The sequence below is a fragment of the Protopterus annectens genome, chromosome 1.part0, assembly GCF_019279795.1.
Source record: "Protopterus annectens isolate FY-2018-M chromosome 1.part0, PAN1.0, whole genome shotgun sequence".
Lineage (NCBI taxonomy): Eukaryota > Metazoa > Chordata > Ceratodontiformes > Protopteridae > Protopterus > Protopterus annectens.
The window spans coordinates 1,514,799,853-1,514,820,064 of NC_056725.1; the positions used below are offsets into that span (position 1 = coordinate 1,514,799,853).

Genomic DNA, 20,212 nt, shown 5'->3' on the forward strand with positions numbered 1-20,212 from the left:
CCTGGTCTTCTGCAGAGGCTCACATTCACCATCAACATACTGGAAATAAGTGGTCCTGCTAGCATTGCAGGCTTTCTAGGATAACCTCCCCAGGGGTGTGATTGCAGTAGAGATGTCAACATGTCGGTTGTTTGGCATCTCAACAAATGGTGGGGAATCACATTCTTACCATCTTTGTTGGGAGGCCACGAGTGTTTGGCAGTGGATGATCTCCTTTCAGTGTTTTTTGGTGGCAGAGCATGTCTTGGGAAAGTCTAACATTCTGGCTGACAGCCTCAGTAGGAGTATTCTATTGCCTCACGTGTGGTCCCTAAATCCAACAGTGGCAGCTGGCATTTTTTTTGGCTTTGGGGTACTTCATGTTGTGACCTGTTTCCATCCCTGTTGAGCTCTGTGTGTGACAGCTATTACTCTATTGTTCCCCCTCAGGAACAGACACTCAGGGAAGCTCTAACATTTGCTTGGTCCCAGGGTCTCCTTTATGCTTATCCCCCAGTTCCCTTGATAGTAAAGTTTCTACAGAAAGCAGCCTGTTGCACAGCTTCATTGTTCCTCATTGCCCCCCTTTGACCTTGCCAGGTGTGGTTTCCCTTTCTTTTGCATCTTCTGAAGCACCCCAGTTGGTTGTTGGATACCATTCCAGATCTCGTGTCTTATCCAGTTGGTCTGGATCTCCCCCAATCTTCAGTCCCTTAAGTTGCCCACATGGTTCCTTCAGTTCCTTTGATGGCCAGGGATCCCAGGCTTTTGCAGGTGGTTGTTCATGTATTGTCCTCTTAGAAAGAATCCACTAGAAAAGTGTACATCAGTAAATGGAAGAGATTTGTTTTGTGGAGGGACATTCAGGGACTTGACCCCTTGCAGTCAGGCTTGGATTTTCTAACAAAGTTGTTTGGCTCAGGCTCTAGCTTTTCGACTATCAAAGTACAGTTAGTGATCATTTCTAACTTTCATATCGGTAGAGATAGTATGCCCTTGACTTTTCTCAAAGGTACTTTTTTCCTCGTCCTCCAGTTACGGGATCCTGTCCCTCCCAGGGATCTGGGTTTTATTCTTCAGGTTCTAGCTGGTCCTCCTTTTGAACCTTTTTCTTCCTTGAATTTGAAGCTGTTGACTTGGAAAACTTTGTTTTTGGTGGCAGTTACCTCCACCAAAAGGGTTTTGGAGTTGCAAGCACTTGATTCCTCCTCCCCCTTACTTAGTGTTCCATAAGGATAGGGTTTCTTTTCATGCAAACCTTTCCTTTTTATCTAAGGTAGTTTCTGAGAGTAAACTTAACAGGTCCATTCCTATTTACATATTTTTTTCCCAATTTTCCAACAAAGGCGCATATCTTTTGCATTACTTGGATGTTCATAGGCAACCAAGATTTTTATCTTGATTACACCAAGTCTTTTAGGAAATCTAGCCAGAATTTTCACTCCTTTTCAGAATCCACACTGGACTGTCCTGTGTCTAAAGTAACTTATCCAAGGGGTTGTCAGATTTGTATTTTGTTTGCATTGTGTAAGCTGCGGTGGTGCAGCGGTAGCGTTGTTGCCTCACAGCAAGATGTTCTCCCGTTCGATTTTTGGCTGGAGCACCTTCTGTGTGGAGTCTGCATGTTCTCCCCGCAGTCAAGTGGCATTCAAAAGACATGCGTAGAATGGGTGTGTCTTCGTTGAAGGTTGGGTATCGAACTGGCATCTTGGCATCCATAAAAAATCTACTGCCAATCATTAGCGGACCGGAGTTCCGCTGTGGCGACCCCTAACTGGGAAAAGCCGAAAGAAAAACAACAACAACAACATTTAATCTTAGATAATCCGGTGCATCCATTTCATTCATTCCAACTTGATGTAACTAGAAGCCACAGGCAATAGTCATGTCAGCACCTTTAAGTCTTTCCTGGGCTATAACTCCTCCCTCAGCTCCCATAATGCTCTGCATTTCCTTAACTCTCCAGATCTCAAAAGTGCCCTTGAACCGTAAGTGGAATAGCACACAATTAACATACATATAACTGTTAACCACAGATACTAAACATTTCTGCACATATCACTCAGGCATCCTTCCCCATAATCCCCCAGGCAGAAAATGAAAGGTGGGTGGATATGTTGAAAAGATATAAGTAGACTATGAAGGTCTATATTTATGGTAAGTATATAACTTTACATATGGCACAGGATCAAGTCCATCCACTTTAATTGATAGGGCAGAGTCCCAATTCTTCCTTTTGGGCAGTATTATGACAGAATACTTAATAGTAGTAGACCCATTTGATAGACCTACACTACGAAATAGCATTGATTTTATACTGTCTTATGAGAGCAGGCAAAGAAACACATGCTGCAGCAGCACAAATGTTGATAAGACATTTTTAGAAATACAAAAAAAAAAAAACAACAGAAAAGTAGCTTCTGCCCGAATAGCATGCCCTTTGGTTTGTTTGACAAATCTTTGTTTATATTTTATATCGACAATATATAATGCATTCAGAAAATCAGTGAGACAGGGTGACTTTAGATATCCTTTTTTCCTAATCTGCTTGATACATAAGGAATTTGTTAGTTTTGTCCAAACAAAAGTTAATTGATGGTGGGCATCTAGGCAATGCAGTAAGTACCCTAATTTATTTAAATACTGGGGCAAAACACTGTTAAATGTATTGACTGGTTTAAGTGTATATATGTTACTAATTTAGGCATAAAGAATTGGTTATTCCACCATTCCACTTTGTTCTTTTGAAAAATGAGATAAAGGGATTTAGATCATAAGGAGTATATCTCAGTGAATATTCTTGCTGAAGTACCAGCTACCACAAATTAAGCTTTCCATGATAAGAACTTTAAATAGTAGTCTGGCCATTTTGGTAAGGTCAACATTCATAACCTCATCACACTAATAAACATCTTCCACACAAAATAGACACTTTACAAAATGTAACATCCCATCTAGCTCCTAATAAGCACAGGCCAGAAGACAACAATAGAGGACTCCCAAAAGAAGTATCAGCAGGTGAAAAGCAGGTTGCAGTAACTTCCAAGCTGTCTTTAACTATTTAGGCTTTGTTATTCTACCCAGTAGAGGGAGAAGGTATCTTCATTTTCTCAGTAAATGGCAACAAATTGGGTTTCAGATAATTTTCAAATGGAAAGGCATCAAATTTTCTCTGGTGTTAGTGCCACAAACAGTTTCTCAGACATCACGATAATAACTACCCATAGTTCTAGGAGCAACTTTTGTAAAAAAAATAAATAAATAAAAAAATAATAATAAATAAAATAAAACAAACAAATAAATAAATAATAACAATTGAACCCTATACCATCTAATAGAAAAAAGGGTTTTATTCTGGGTTCCTTAAGGTACCAAAAGGGGCAACACATGGAAGCCTGTAGTAGACCCGTAAAATCTGAAGATTATTGCAACAATTAAGTAGTAAGTTATGAATTTTGACCTTAAAGAACTTGTTACCTTTCATAGAAAGAAAGCTTGGATGGCCACGCTGGGCATGGAGAAGTTCCTGCAGTTTAAGATACACCAGTTCCACATTCAGGTTTTGTTTCTTTGTAGCCGTGAGTCATCAAAATGCACTTAGTACCTGTTTTTACCTTTGTAAGGATGGAGCACATACATTTTTCTGTGTCTGATTTACAACATGGTAGTATCAAAATTTGTAGAACACTTGAATCAACAGTGACATTTCAAGTAGTCAATCTACAGAACTACCATATTTTCTGTGACAGCATATCATGCCCTTCTTTACTTTACTGTCTTCCTCGCTCTAGAACTCTGGCAGATCATGCCCATCCTTCTGCTGTAGAAAGTTCAGGTAGGGTCATTCATGCATGGACATGTCTAAAACAGCTTCATAAAACAATTTGTTTGAAGCTGATTAATGTAGCATGAAGCTGTTTAGACTTTACAGTTTTTATGCCTTTTGGCAAAGTGTGCTGTTTGTGTGTATGCATGTACCTTGACTTTTCTTGAAGCAGAGAAGGGGACTTGCCAGTGCTGACACTGCTGAAGTCTCTGAATAAAATACGGGAAAAAAATTGGGTTGACGTAACTAAATTAGTTTGTGTGCACATGGATCTAATGTCTTCCAGTGAACGTGGGTTTATCAAATGTTATGGCACAGTTCTACCTACGGAGTTGCATAATGTGAATGTGTCAAAGAGGCTTCTACTCACTGTTGTTTGCTTTCATCCAGAGTAAATTTACCAGCAGTCAGAGCATCCCCTCTCAGCCAGTGTAATGTCTGTCACATATGCCGGATGAGGTGCTCCTGATTCAAAACTGGACTTTGTTTGGATGCCCTTTACAAATACCAAAAAATCTGTCTGTTATGTTTTAAGTGAAAATGTTATTAATATTTTTTCAGTGAAATTTTGTCCGGTGGTATTTTATTCTTCTGTGTTCCTCGTTTGTGATGCCTCATTTTAAAGTGTTTATACGGGCAGAATTTTTCTGCAAAAATACTATACTGTTTTTGATTATGAGGTAAAAATGCATAAATGTGAAATAATATATTTGTAAATATATAGCCATTAATTACATCCTGTGCATTCCATGTCAATCAGCTACATAGTAAAGAGAATCAGATATTCTGCATACTTACAATATATTCATAATTTGCTTTGGTTTGTAACTTTTCACAGTTCTAATTTTCTTTTAAACAGCATCTCCACTGATTAGTCTCTGTATCAGTGAAAAATCAAAACAGTTTGTTACTGGATCAGTTGATGGGCAGGTAGGTGGTTTTCTTTTAGCACTATAAATCTGTTGTGCCTGTTCATGATTTCCCTGCATATTGGGAATTTTGCATTTTGTTAACTGAACTCTGATGGTATATGTTCTGTATATATTATTACATTCATTGCAACTGATATTCTATGTATTTTGTCCTTGTATATTTCTGTTTTATTCTTTCTTTTTGTTTTAAAAAGAGAAAAATGTAATAAAAATATATTTGAAAAAAAAAATTATTTCCCTGCATATGTTTAGGCCTAGTCCTCTTTGCCTCGCGTTGTTTTGGTCAGAAGTTATTTAGACTATCGTGGCTTTTGTTGTATTATTGTCTCCAGCATAGCTGTTCCCCAGAGAAGGAACGGAGTTGAAGTACATACAGTCTCAGAGTAAGATGTGTGTGTGTGTGTGTGTGTGTGTGTGTGGGGGGGGGGGGGGACTATTTTTAGGCAGTTGTTTTGCCTTTTTATATGACATTCTGTTGCAGATGTGTGTCTATTGTATTTCTGTTGTTATTTTTTTCTTCAGTGGAAATGAATGTTCTGTTGTATTTACTCAAAATGCAAAATCCCTGTAAATGAATACATGCACAGTTAGGATTCAAGTTTTCACAGTAGAAACCAGGTGAGCATGTTATGATGGCAACATGACCAGTTTTCCAGCAACCCAGAGATACATAGATAAAGAGGAGCTCTGATGTTGGAGTGAATACTACTAAAATGTATGGGCCTGTTTGGTGCATTAAGCCACCAATAAGATGGGTGAAACAAATGTTATTTTTTAATATTAATGTATAAATATGAATTTACTGTTTTGTTATGGCCTCATTAAAACACTAACTCCAGAGTGCTGTATTCAAATGCAAAGCAGTATTCTTGCATCATAAAAAGAGTGAACAAGTTTTTTGAAAGAATAACTGCAAAATTCTATGTTTTTCTTATTAGAATTTTAGTGATAGAGCTCTACAGTCTTTCAGATTTTGAACTAAGAAAACTGGGAATACACATTCTTTCAGCAGTAAATTTGTCATTTTACAACAGCATGAAGAGAAAATAAAAACAGATCAGGAAAGATTCCCCTTATTAACAACATTCCATTGTTAAATTATTGGTTGGTAGAGTGTGGCTTGTTCATGGTTTGTTTTTGTGGTAAAGAAAATCTTCATTTTTTTATGTTTTATCGAAACAGAGCCTTGCTACATCGTCTGCGGTGGTTATTGGTTGGTAGAATGTAGCTTGCTCGTGGTTTGTTTTTGTGGTAAAGAAAATCTTCATTTTTTTTTTTTTTATGTTTTATTGAAACAGAGCCTTGCTACATCAGGTGTGGTGGTGCAGCAGTTAGCGTTGTCACCTCACAGCAAGAGGTTCTCCCGTTTGATTCTTGGCTGTAAAGTCTTCTGTGTGGAGTCTGCATGTCCTCCCCACGGTCAAGTGACGTTTAAAGACATGCAGGTAGGTGCGTGCATGAATGGGCGTGCCTTCTTTGAAGGTTGGGTGTCGGGCTAGCAACTCGACACCGTAAAAATCCACTGCCAATCATTATCAGACCGGAGTTCTGCTGTGGTGACCCCTAACTGGGAAAAGCCAAAAGAAGGCAGAAGGCAGCCTTGCTACAAACACAGTGTTACAGTTTTTAATGTCTGGTTCTGAGCAAACATGGTTGCTCTTGGTACAGCTGAAAACTGTCAGTGCAGAGTCAGTAGACCTACTGGGAGATGAGCCTAGATAGACATTGTAGCAGGAAATGTAATTTGACTGTCTTTCTGCTAGGCAGCCAACGAGGAAGACTATTGACACAGGCAGCAGTCTTAAACTTGCAGCTCAGTTTTATTGAAACATCACTGTGCAAATGATTTTTTTGGTGACCATTCACTTAGAAGAACATATTTAGTCTGTGACAGCAGGATTAAATGCAGTATACAGACAATCTTTGTAATGAGCACTCACTGAAGTGGTTGATCTCCATGTTTGTGTAGTTTAAGTTCCTTTGCTGAGGAAAGTAAGGATATATGATGAGTCCAGGTGTGAAAATGACAAACCTATGGCATAAAAAAACCCTATATATATATATATATATATATATATATATATATATATATATATTCATTTCATGAATTGCAAACTGTCATTAGCGGCCTCTTGGCCATATAACCTGCCATAGCATAACTTGTTACCCATTTTCCCTTTTCTGCTCTGGAGAATACAGATATAAGCTTATACTTTTTTTAAAGAAGAACTAGCACATTTTAGGTAAATTTCCACCAGTGTAATGATGTGTAGAGGAGAGAAAATGACTGATTCAATTTTCTGTGCATCCAAGAAAGTCACTGCCTTCCTCAATACTTCCTTATTAAAATTTCTCACATTTAAGAGATTCAGTTTTGGGTGAGCATGGCCACAGTGGTGCAGTGGTTAGCATTGTCGCCTCACAGCAAGGGATTCTCTCGTTTGATTCTCAGCTGGAGCACCTTCTGTGTGGAGTCTGCATGTCCTCCCCGCAGTCAAGTGACATTTAAAGACATGCAGGTAGGTGCGTGCGTGAATGGGTGTGCCTTCTTTGAAGGTTGGGCATCGGGCTGGCACCTCGGCACTGTAAAAATCCACTGCCAATCATTAACAGGCCTGAGTTCTGCTGTGGTGACCCCTATCCAGGAAAAGCTGAAAGACATTACTTTAGTTTTGGGTGAGCATACTGCTTCTGATGCTACCGTCATCACCTCCTGAGAGATTAAGCCTCTTCTGAGTTTTTATTTTCTTAGTTAGTAGCTTTGAACTTTATTATGATCAGGATTTTCAGCAAGGTGGCTAGATTTCCGTTTCTGGCTTTTGCAGCTCAAGTTTGAAAATGGTTGTGCCAGAAAAGGAGGATCTGGTATTTGATGGACTGATGATCTTCAATTCTTCAATGGAGGAATAAAAAGAAAGGCTTTTTTCTCCAAAAATACTTTAGTGTACAGCATTATTTAAAACATTTCAACATTCTTTCATCACTCTCATTGGGGTAATCTATAATTGACCATGGGATGAGTAAGGCCAATCTCTAACCAAAAGGGACTGGTCAATTTGAGTACAAAAAGGAAAACTGGCTAGGCTTAAAATGGCACACAAGGGCAGCTAGCTTAGTACTTATCTATGAACCTATGAATCTGTTTGTCCTTTAGCAAATATTCTGCACTGAAAATCTCAGTATTTCCTTCCTGTGTATTTGCTACAATGGCTTCTTTTCTGTATTCACTTCCTCTTTTTACTTTTCATCAAAACTTTTTCAATCCCATGTTTAACCAGTACTACTTTCTTTATTACATCTTAGTTCCTTTCCTCTGTTACAGTTTTGCATTTTATAGGTTTAACAGGATGGCTGACCAGTGTTCAGGCTAAGACTTGTTAAGGTACCAAATAACTTTTCACTTGGGACAGTCCAGCAGAGAGTAATGATTTCATTTATTATGCAGAACACTGTAAGAAACATCTCTGTGTGGAAGAGTTTCAGTCCATATATCCAAACAACCCACTAAACAAGTGTAGTGGGTCCAAAAACAAAACAGTGTAAGAAACTTTTCTGTGTGTAAGATTTTCAGTCCATATATCTCTAGTTAATCACTGTATATTAATCAGATCAGACAAAAGTAGTAGAAGTAGCGAACTTAAACTTGTCTTAAGTAAAAAAAAAATAATAATAAAAAATATATAATTGTACAGAATTACTAAGTATTCGAAAGTAATCCAAGCAAGGCAGGCAGTCTGTTAGGAGAATGTTAAGAAATTCCACAGAGAATAACAAATGCAAAAATAGCTGCAGATGTTAAAAAAACATCCTGGAACCTATTATAGAACTGAAAAGGACTGAAGCACCTTCACTCAACCTCCCCAGTAGGAGAATGTTAAGAAATTCCACAGAGAATAACAAATGCAAAAATAGCTGCATCTTGACATACACTTTGGATTATCACAGTATCATAAATGTTATTGAAGAAAACTGGGACATTGTCACAGGAAACCCTTTTCTGATTAATATCTTGTTTATAGGAAGGCCAGGAACATTAGACGTTTTGTTGAATTTAAACCTACACCATATGAGAGAAACACTAAAAGATGTGAAACTAATTGCGCATTTTGTATATTTATACAGTAAGGTGATAGTTTTTATTGCTCTTATTTAAAGAAAATCATTAAGACCAGTGCAGGGGGTGATTGTAACACTACAAAAGTAATTTACAGGGCACAGTGCAATGAATGTAATGCATTCGATGTGGGCAAGACTGTAAATAAACTCAAGCATAGGATTTCATGTCATCTGTCAGAAATCCGCTCTGGATGTAAAAATAATGCACTAGCTAAACACCTTTCTCTTCATAAAAGACACACAGGTTTTAAGACATGGGTGATCTTGAAGGAGATATGCCAAATATTCTGGAGAAACATGGGGTCTATATTATTAGCTCAAAAGCTAATAATAATATCGAATGTAAATCTCTCAACACATAAATGTCGAATACTGTCTATAGCGAAATGCATCTCCATCGAAACTCACATTATCGAAAAATTATTGTTGGCCAACACTCCATCCCTGGTGTAGAGTAACAAAAGTAAAAATGGCCCATAAACTTTTAAGGACCTCCCAATCTGCTGTTCATTAATCATTGCAACACTAACTTATTCACAAAGGAAATGTCCGTGCTTCATTAATTAAACGTGTTGCTGTCACTCTGCAACATAAACAAAAATATAAAACAATTATTAAACAAACAAACAAAAAAAAACACTAAAGCATTTACGCAGGGGGGCAAGCCCTCCTGCACCCCCCACACCCCCCACTACTTAAATATACCAACTCCAAGATCGCACATTTAAGTAAACGGAAATCTCCCCTTACAGAGATTTCCGTTTAAACATTCTATGTTGTGCGCTTTCGGCAACAGCTCGGGACAACTAAAATATTTTGATACGCTGTATTTCGATGGACTGCAACCTCGACATTTATGTTGTTCGACATGTATGTGTTGATAGATTTGCATTCAATATTGTTAGCTTTCGAGCTAATAATATAGACCCGAAACATGAACTCATGTGGCAATTAAAGCTGAACTCTTTTAGGAAGCCTGGACTAAACTTCTACTGTTCAGTTAAAAGTGCACTGGAACTTAGAAAATTGCCACATTGTTTACATGACTAATTTTAATTTATTTTATTCTACCAGTTGGTTTTAAATACCATTTTAAATCAGTTGTAATTTAAGTGCATATTTTGTTTCCATCATCATATATTTTTTCTTATTATTTTTTCTTTTTCTGGTTCTCTGTTTTCTAATTTTTCAAAATGATGTGTAATAACAATACTAATTATACAATTATATATATTTTTATAGATAGTTTTTAGGGTTCTTGTACACAGATCTGAAGAAGTCTTGAAGGACGAAAGCGATCTTTGTTAACAATAGGTTATGAAAATAGAATATGATTTTTACAATTGATTTTTTACATGCAAAGTGTATATGTATATGTATATATTTATATATATTTTTTGATTGCCGAATGGACTAAGGTTGATATATTTCCAGCCATGTAGTATATTGTCTTGGATAAAATCACAGACTTAATAATCTACTTAATAACCTGGTTAAATAAGAGGTACCACATCATTATAAATTTTATTTAAAGTACATAAGGGTTATATTATTATTATGACAGCTACTAAGTAGGGCAGGACCAGCTCGAATGTCACACTGATGGGGGAAGGGATATGAATTTAACAGGCATACCAATAACACTTTGTTTTACAGCACAATAAACCACTTCCTTGCCTGATAAAAAGTATATATATATTTAGAAAGCTTGTTGAGGAAACTATTGCTCTATTTTTGTTTTACTTGGATCGCTTGTCTGTGTACTTAATAAAGGATTTTCAGCTGGAAACAGACTGCCTGCCTTGCTTGGATTACTTTCGAATACTTTGTAATTCTGTACAATTATATATTTTTATTATTATTTATTTATTTATTTATTTTTTTACTTAAGACGAGTTTAAGTTCGCTACTTCTACTACTTTTGTCTGATCTGATTAATATAGTATTTAACTAGAGATATATGGACTGAAAATCTTCCACACAGAGAAGTTTCTTACAGTATTTTGTTTTTGGACCCACTACACTTGTTTGGTGTGTTGTTTTGAGACTTCGGGGATACCACGGACATTAATTGTTTTTTTTTTTCGTTTATTACACAGAAATACCTGCCCATGAGAGACTAGGAAATGAAGATCCTATCTCCTTGAACTATAAGAATCAACATATTCTATACCTCTTTTCATTAAACTGTAACAATTATAATACTGCAGATGACCAATTAGAAAAGAAAACTAATTAATTTTGCTAACTAAGGTCTCTTTTGACTGCTTGTTTATGGCATTCCATATTTGGCACGGGTTCCATATTCCATAACAGAACATCCAACTCAGAACAAATGTTATACTTTTCTAACCCTGTCAGCATTTGCTAATGTTAGGCAGGAAGCAACCTAACAGATACATAATGAAGAAAGCTCTGAATTTTTATTCTGCTGTGAAGGCACATTAGAAATGAAATGCACGCACTAACATTTTCAACTCTCTGTACTTCCCACCCTTCACATTCCCCTATCTGACTCTGTAAAGCATCACTCAAATCATAACGATTGTTTAAGATTGGACAATGACTACAAGTTTCCAGATGAACGGGCACTTTTTCACTTGCTAGCAGACATTTTTCACATGCTGTTTCATTCTGACCCTGACATGCACAGTCTTTTCAGTCATTTCAAAAATATAGTCATACTTGCAATGAAAACATGCCTACATCCTGATGGAACAAAAATGCAATCTGAATACTGTAAATAATCAGTTATACATTCAATACTATGCATCTTTTCACAATTTCTCATATATAGATTATATCTCTAAGTAAATATCTTGCAACAGTTTATTTTCATATTCTATAATACTATGGTCTTTATTAATAGCTGACAATGGCAGAGTGGTAATAAAGTTCAGATTGACATCCTTTCTAGACTCTAATAATTTCAAAATGCATGATTTAAGCATAAAGAGCAGTAAGCCTAACAGTATTATTATAATGGCTATAAGAATGAAAAACTTTAAAATCCTTCCTTCCCATCCAGAGAAACTATTGGTTACCATGCCTGTTGGGAACTATCACCTTCTTTAACATGTGAATATTCAGCAACTTTTTGAATTATATCTAGGTGACTACGGATGGCACCAGTATTATCGGGAATAAAAGAGAAGCACTTTGGAAAACTGCCCATGTACCCCTTTCAGAAGTGAGGGTAAAATCAAGTGTGATTTGGTTCTGTTGCACCATACTATAACCTTTGCTAATATTATCCTGGGGGTTACTAAAAGAATTGGGCTCTCCCTCTTTCCCTGCAATTTATTCTTCCCTGTCCCCACCCTCAGAAGTCAGTATTGAACTGTTGAAGTTGAATATGTTTCTTTTGTTCTTTTTCTTCCATAAGGATATTGTCTGCTACATATTGCACCTAGTTTACAATTTCATGAATGCCTAAACTTACAAACTTTTTTAATCTGTTCTTATATAGGTAGTAACCAGCTTCCACAGGCTGTGGAAATCCAGAGAAGGTTTCATATGTATCTGTCATGCATTACAGCTCCACGTCGATAGATTCATTTTCTCTTTTGCACAATAGTTTTTATTCTTGTCCATTTAGGGGCAGGGGCACATGCTGTGGTAATTAATTAATTAATTTTATGAAGAAGTTATTTCTAGCAGAGAGAAACCCATCATCTGTGATTTTCTGAATGTTATCACCCAGTTTAGATTTTTCCCATATTTTCCTAAAAAATATCAGGAGGTTTGGCGGCTTTTAGTATGGCTGTCAGGTCTTCGATGGTAGGGTTTTGCAATTGGACATGTCCTTTTAAGATTTTTGCAGATTATGCTGGTTGGTTCAAATGGGAGGCAGAGAATCTTCAATTACTTGAAAGTCTGCTGCAGTCCATGGCCATATCACTCTTGCAGTAGGTTCTACAGAGTTTGGGACTTCTCTCAAAGGGTGCATATGTGTGGAAGGTATATCGGAATAAGTAGAAAATTCAGTATCTCTTTCGCCACCTGCAAAGTGGCCGCAGGGGATGCCTACTGATATTCCTACCCATCAGTAGCAATTGGTAATTGAGTAATAATGTGTTTAATTTTACCCAAAGTGCTAGTTTTTGCTGGCCGACTTTTATTAAGAAATCGTTTTAACTTTCCCTGTATTTATGTTTGTAATACAATTTATTAGCTATATGTATTTAGATTTGGCCTGATGGTATTATAGGTTGACGTTGTTGATGAACTCTAGTGTTAGAACCTGACCCAGTTGGAGATCGTAAGTTCTGGAAGTAACTTGGGCCACATCTGGGAAAGTGGTAGTTGTGTATAGTAAACTCACCTTCACTTGCCATCTCAGAGAGGGAGAATCGACAGTTTCTTGAGGTACAGATGGGACATTAGTGGAGGGGGTGCAGAAAGTAATGGAGGCCACTCATCAACTGGTGATTCTAGCTGTGCTAATGATAATTTCTATAAGTGTCTTAATGGACACATACCCCAAGAATGGAACTTTTCCTCTGCACATATTTAAAGTGTTAACTATTCTATTAGCTGCCTGCAGTTGTGACTTTAATTTAACAGAGTTATATTTTAAGCTTCTAACTACAGATTCCTTTTCCTTATTTTTAGATTCTTCTTGCCTGTCATTAAAAGCTGACAAACAAGGAGCTGGTACTTTGTTACCCACCTGTTTCATTTTATTTTATAGATTTTCTAAAATGCTCTTACCAAAACCACCTTTTTCTGGAAACTGTAAAGTGTAATAATTTCTCACGAGGGCAGAACATTTTACCAAATAATTACAGCTGTCTCTACCATACGTATTAAACATATAATTGCCAGAAGTCCTCTGGCTACTTAAAACCACTTGTGCCGGTGTCCATTATAAAAAATTACTTTCATACCAAAGGGATAGATCTGCGACTATAATTAGGGTCACTCACATTCTCAATGAAGGAATACTCTGCTCCTTTTTCTGTATATTTTTGATTAGTTAGAGCGTACTCTCACTCTTTTGGGAAGGCTTTTCAAGTTCTTCTACCAGAGCATCACAGTTCTCGTGACAAGGCTACTCTCTCCTTGTATATTTTGATTAAAACCCCACTAGCACACAATCATGCCTACAGCTTGTTAATAGAAATGATCACACAGACATCCAGTTCATCCTTCTCAACTGTACAGATTTTCGCAGAATGTCTAGATTTTTGACTCGTATATTTGGTCTGTTTCTCATAAAACTGTGTTTTTCTGGTAAATCATTGGCAAATCATTGAGGACTAAAGTCAGGAAATAATGGCACACATTTGAGTTTCAGACTTCATATTCTTCAGAAAATTCATGCTAATGCATAACCTGTTATTCTATCCACTTTCTAAGTTTGTAAGAGCAATATTTAAAAAGTACCCTCATTTTTAGGTCTTTATCCCCTCATTATGTGTGCCTTTGTCCAGATTCCTTGCTCTAACAGGTTGAGAGATATGATCCAATTTCCTTGATTCAAACAATTTACCAGCTCACATGCAATTAAAACCCATGAAGAAAGTTTTGGTAAAGCTTACCTGTAGAGATTTTAAATCCTGCTCACATTTACAATTGCATACCACCACACCAGAAGTTTGCCAGACAGAAAACTAGTCCCTCTTTGGGGACTTTCTTTTATGGAAAAAAATTCACCTTCAAAACAAATACATTTACTAGATAAAACAGTTTCCACTATTTAGGTTAACATTAATATTTCCCATGTTTCTAAATTTGAAATCAAAGCTAAGATTTCAGAAAAATGTTCTAATCCTACTAAATGAGGCATTATTGAATAAAGATCCTTCAAATCAACAGTGAAGAACAATACATTATCTATTAATAAATCCGATGTTATCTGAGCAAAAAAAAAAAAAAACACATGTATCTATAATTAAATAAGGAAATATATCCACAAAATTCTTTAAGTTTATAATCAATATATCTAGCAGTGGGGTAGGTTTTTGATACAGCTGCATCCACTATCAGTCTAAAGGTGGGTTAAGAACATCCTTGTGGATTTTTGATATTCTAAAAATATTTAAAATAAAGGTAATGACATATCTGTTCTTTTATTTGTCCATGCATAAGCATATTGTATAATGTAACATCAGTCTTACAGCAAGCTAAATTAATCTCATTTTTAGTTATACTAGTATATGTATCATCATTTAATAGCAAATACATTTGAGATGCATAGTGTAGCTAATCGATTAATATCCTTATTGTCACACACATTCTTAAGCAATTCATATTGATGTTTATTAAATGTTTGTTTATGTGTATCACACCTCATAGAATTCTTAAAGCAATTAGCATGCATCTTTTCAAATAACAGTATGGTGGGATGCAAGGGGAAGTTAGAAAGACTTTTTTTTCACCTTAGTAACTTATGCACCAGCATAGTCTTGTTCCCCTTTAAACCATAGTGGAAGGTTAAACTGCCTCTCATAAAGTTTTAAATCAGTAAGAACATCAGGGAGACTAGTTATCCTGCAAAGTACAGAGGTAAACACCCTTTTCAAAAATCTGAACATGTTCATAATTCAACGGCACATTACTATACTTATATAAATAAAAATCACTAACATCAAGTAGATGACCAGTTTACCAGAGCTACTCAAGAGTTTGACGTCCTTAGCCAGAGATCTGAAGTCAGTCTGAATGAAATCCAAGGCATCCTGTGAATTCTACTGAAAAATAAGTATTTTTATAATCTTCTTTGCACCTTTACACTGTTTGCAACTGTTTTGCTGACTACTTTAAACTGTTTTTCATATTGTTTGTGACTGTATTTCCTGCACTGCCTATTTACAGTACTTGAACAATTTACAGCATAGGCTTGATTCAGACTTGCTGAATCTAGACTGGCATTTTCTGTGCACTAAAGCTAGTCATCTTACATTAAGAGGGCCCTGCTGCACTCTTGTGGCAGAATAGTGTAGTCAAGGACCCACCTGAGTTAGGGATTGTCAGAAGAAGGCTCACTCTTGAGCTTTCGTATTGGTTGGATTGTTTGAAAACTGTTTTACTTAGCTGATATTTAAAAACAGAGTTTGCTGAGGATTGTGCTCAATTTACCAGAGCAGCTCAGAGTCTGGCATCCTTAGCTAAAGATCTGAGGTCAATCTGAATGAAATCCAAGGCATCTTGTGAATTCTCCTGAAAAATAAGTATTTTTATAACCTTCTTTGCACTTTTAAACTGTTAGCAACTGTTTTGCTACCTACTTTAAAGTTTTTCTTTTTATTGTTGTGACTGTGTTTTCTGCACTGCCTATTTACAGTACTTGAACATTTTATAGCATAGGCTACACTCAGACTTTCTGAATCTAGACTGTTTGGCATTTTCTGATCACTAAAGCCAGCCAGGGTCCTTCTCCACCTTGTAGTGGAAGATTGTAGTCAGGACCCATTTGAGTTCAGGATTGTTGGAATAAGGCTCAGTCTTGGGATTTCCTATTAGTTGGATTGTTTGAAAACTGTTTTACTTAGCTGATATTTAAACACAGCATTTGTGCATAGCTGCACACAGCACAATGAAGGTTAGCACTGCCGTGTCTAGACGCAGATGCTAAAAATAATTTTCCCTAGACAACTGCTATGGAACCCTCCTAAGCTTCCCTCCTTCTCAGCGCACAATTCAGTTGCGGACTGCTCTCCAGGGAGTAACCCAGCTGCGCTTTTTGAGGCACTGTCACAGGTTTCTACCCCTAAACCTCCCATAGATTAACTGATTTTACTAGTTCTACAGTAGAACCTAGACCATCTAGTCCACCCTCCACCGCTTATTACAGAATACACCTGACATAATGGAAGGTCAGTTTCCCACTGTTTCTCCAGCCAGCCTGACATAGACATCCTGAGGCAATGTAGCAATTGTCTCATGTATACAACCTACTACTCTAAAACATGCAGATACTATTTGTGAGAGTTGTATCTATGCTCTCTCTCTCTCGCATAGTAACATACCCAATACCATGCAGGTTGTCAGCACCCACACTCCACCTCCCAGACATGCCAAGCACACAACACATAAACCCACGTACGTGGACGTACTCACTAGAACTATACCAAAAGAGCAAAGAACTGCCAAGTGCAAACCTTCTGCACATAATAAAGTTCCAACAGCAACCACTACACATAATAACATATGCATCAGTGTCTCACCCTGTCACAAACCAAAATGCTTCTAGCCCAGCTAACTGAAATATTTAAATAATTGTATGTCACTTGAAAATATTAATATGGTTTTTATAGAAGTGTGAGGCTGCCAGCCCAGCTAGATTGAATTTTGTAAATAATTCTGTCATTTATGAATATTAATATGATTCGTATGCTTGTCTTACAAATGTAAGAAAACTATATGTTATGTGGATAATAAACTACTGGTGTAGAAGTGTGTGTTGAACTGTATGTTATGTACTGAGCTTCAAGAATGTAACCACAGTGTACCCTGCTGTAAAAGAACAGAAATGTGTATAAACTATATGCCTGTGCAAATGTGTGTTTTCATAGTAGAAGTTGGAACATAGAGTTAGCTTGCAAACTCTGAGAAAATAAGTGAAGAGTTTTACGATTGTGTTTATCTCAGCAAGAAGACAGGACATCTACAGCTAGAAGTTATTTTTATTGTCTGCAAACAGAAATAATTACAGGTTTCAAATGTAAAAGTGTTTAACTGTTTTATGACTTCCAATTCTAGGCAAACTTCTGAGAGGTAAGTATTTTTACAGAGAAATGTTAAATTCTGTTGGTATCTGTTAGCTTGTCAACTGAAGGCAAGTGACAAATAGTGATGTCAAACACTTGACCCAGCAGTAATGTGTTGTTATTAATTTACAAGCTAGCTCTCAGAGAAAATCTCTGCATTTTGTATCTGTCTTTGGACCTAGAAATGTCCTCTCATCAGCACTTCTGCCTTGCTAATAGTACTAGATTACAGTAATCTCTCTTAGAGATAGATAGGAATATAGTAAAGATTAGTTTAAATGTTTTCTGTATTTATGTGAGACTGTCCTGCAATAGTGTTTTAAAATATTTCCTGTGATTCTGAACTCTGTTGTCACTGTGTTGAGTTATTGAGTATTGTCATGTGCTTTTATTATTTATTATTAAATATATTAAACCTTTTAATTGCAGCTGGTTTGTTTAGAGATATTTAAGCTCTTAGAGTACTTGCATATGCATTTGGTGACACTGTACAGCCACTCCTAAATAGCCTTCAAGTCTTGGTCACACTTACCATTTGGATAATAGTAACATTACACAGTAACATTGGTCACCATTTGGGAAGGGCCATAAAGTAGCTGATAAGGGGTTCTAGTGGCAGTGCTAACTACCTTATCATCTGGGCAGAAGGGGGCATAGCTAGTAAACCTGTGCCAACTTTCCACAAGAGTGACTATATATAAATCAAATCTAAAAGTAAGTGTGTGTGTGTGTGTGTGTGTGTGTGTGTGTGTGTGTGTGTGTGTGTGTGTGTGTGAGAGAGCTACTTGGGCAGGGACAGGAAGCACTGGTTGGATAGAGAGAGTGCCTGGCTAAGGACTCAATTCTATAGCTGTGCCAGTGGGGAGCCTTATTGGGGATCTGGAGAAAGAGGGAGAAACCAGCCCCAGACTGACTGTGATCTCAGTGAGCTCTTAAGGGAAATTGTTCTTTACTGTGAGTGTACTTGTCATCCTCCCAGTGTGCATGTCCTTCACTGGTGCTAGTGGTGAGGATTGAAACTCCTTGATTACTGGGCCAGTGCAAGGTCATCACACACCCAATAAGCCCTTAAGGCAGAACATATCTAAACCACATATCTTGGCCATAGGCGACTCCATAGAGAGACACACGGATATCCCCCTCACTAGGCTGGACAAGGAGAAGGTCATGGTCAGCTGCCTGTCTGGTGCCAGGATTTGCCAAATCATGCACACACTCAAGTCTTTCAATAACAAGTACTGTTATGACTCTGTCATAGTTCATGTTCGAATTAATGACTTCAGATGTACCTCACGGGACAATATGAAACGAGACATGATGGAGCTTTCAGATTATGTGTCCCAGGCAGGTATGTCCCTAGCCCCAAACAACATTCTTCCTTCACCCGGGAGGATGCTAAAATACAAACAAAAAATGATTGACTTCAACAGTTGGCTTAGCTTCTGGTGTCAGTCCAGGAGGATGCAGTAACTGACAGCCTGGGATGAAATGGTCAACAGACTGTGCTGCTTTGCCAGAGATGGTTTTCACCTGTCGCCTCTAGGTTTTAGGTTGCTGGCAAAGGTACTTGCCTCCTCTATAGTGCTTTTTTTAAGCAATGTCATAAGAACAAAATTCCTGATGTAAAAATATCCTCCAGAAACAACCTCAGGGTTATCCTGCTTAATGCTAGGAGTCTAAATCAGAAATTGCAATCACTTGAAGCACTTCTCACCCTGGAAGATGCTGATGTCTGTGCAATCACAGAGACATGGTTCAAGGCCACAGAAAGTACCCTGGCTGGGCAGCACTATAATGCCTTCCACACATTCAGACAACACAATGAACATGAAAAAAATCAAGGGAGGAACAGTATCCATCTTCATTAAAGACAAATACACCTCTAGACTGGTTAAACAGTACGACTCCCTAGAGTTACTCCAAGTCCAACTAACTAGGAAAGATCCCCCCATGTCATTATTAGCTATAGGTTCCCCACCATGAACCACAAAACCCAGACAGCCTACCTGGACCTACTTGAGTCATTCTCAGTATAGCCAAATACCCTGGTCATGGGTGACTTTACCTATCCTTCCATTGATTGGGTAACATATATGAGCACAAATGCACTTGCCCAAAGGTTCCTGGATTTTGTTAACAAAAATGCCCTGGAGAAGATAGCACCCGCAGAAGGGGCTCTTAACATCCATGACATAGTGCCCACCAACATGGGGGAATCACTGCACCACCTCAACTGTGGGGCCCTCCCTGGTAAAGTCCGATCATAAATCAGTCTCGTTGGAAGTAATGGTCGTACCTGACCCACCTTCAGGAGCAAAAATGTAAAAAAATTTTTCCAAAGCAAACTATAGCCTACTGAGCAATGACATCAATAGTTTCAAACTCCCTGCCTACACTGACAGCAATAACCCCTATACTGAGGTGTACACAAATGTCCTGTATAAACATCTATATAAATGTATAAACTCAGCCATACCGGAACAGATCAAATCAAGATCCTCATAAAAACAATAAGCCATCCTGGTGGACATCCAGCATAAATAGGTTATACAATAAGAGAAATAAACTGCTGTCAAAAAAACAAAAGGGAACGGTTCCAGCAAAGGAAGAATTCCCTCCAAAGCATAAACAAGCAGAATAGACAT

At 37.4% G+C, this 20,212-nt stretch overlaps 1 protein-coding gene across 1 annotated transcript in view; it reads left to right on the top strand.

Moving 5' to 3' along the window:
* Positions 1-20,212, top strand: part of WDR27 (WD repeat domain 27) — a 2,477,832-nt gene that overhangs the window by 531,634 nt on the left and 1,925,986 nt on the right. Inside the window, exon 7 of the mRNA XM_044072816.1 lies at positions 4,665-4,735. Coding sequence (XP_043928751.1) covers positions 4,665-4,735 — 71 coding nt within the window. The remainder of the gene's footprint in view (positions 1-4,664; positions 4,736-20,212) is intronic.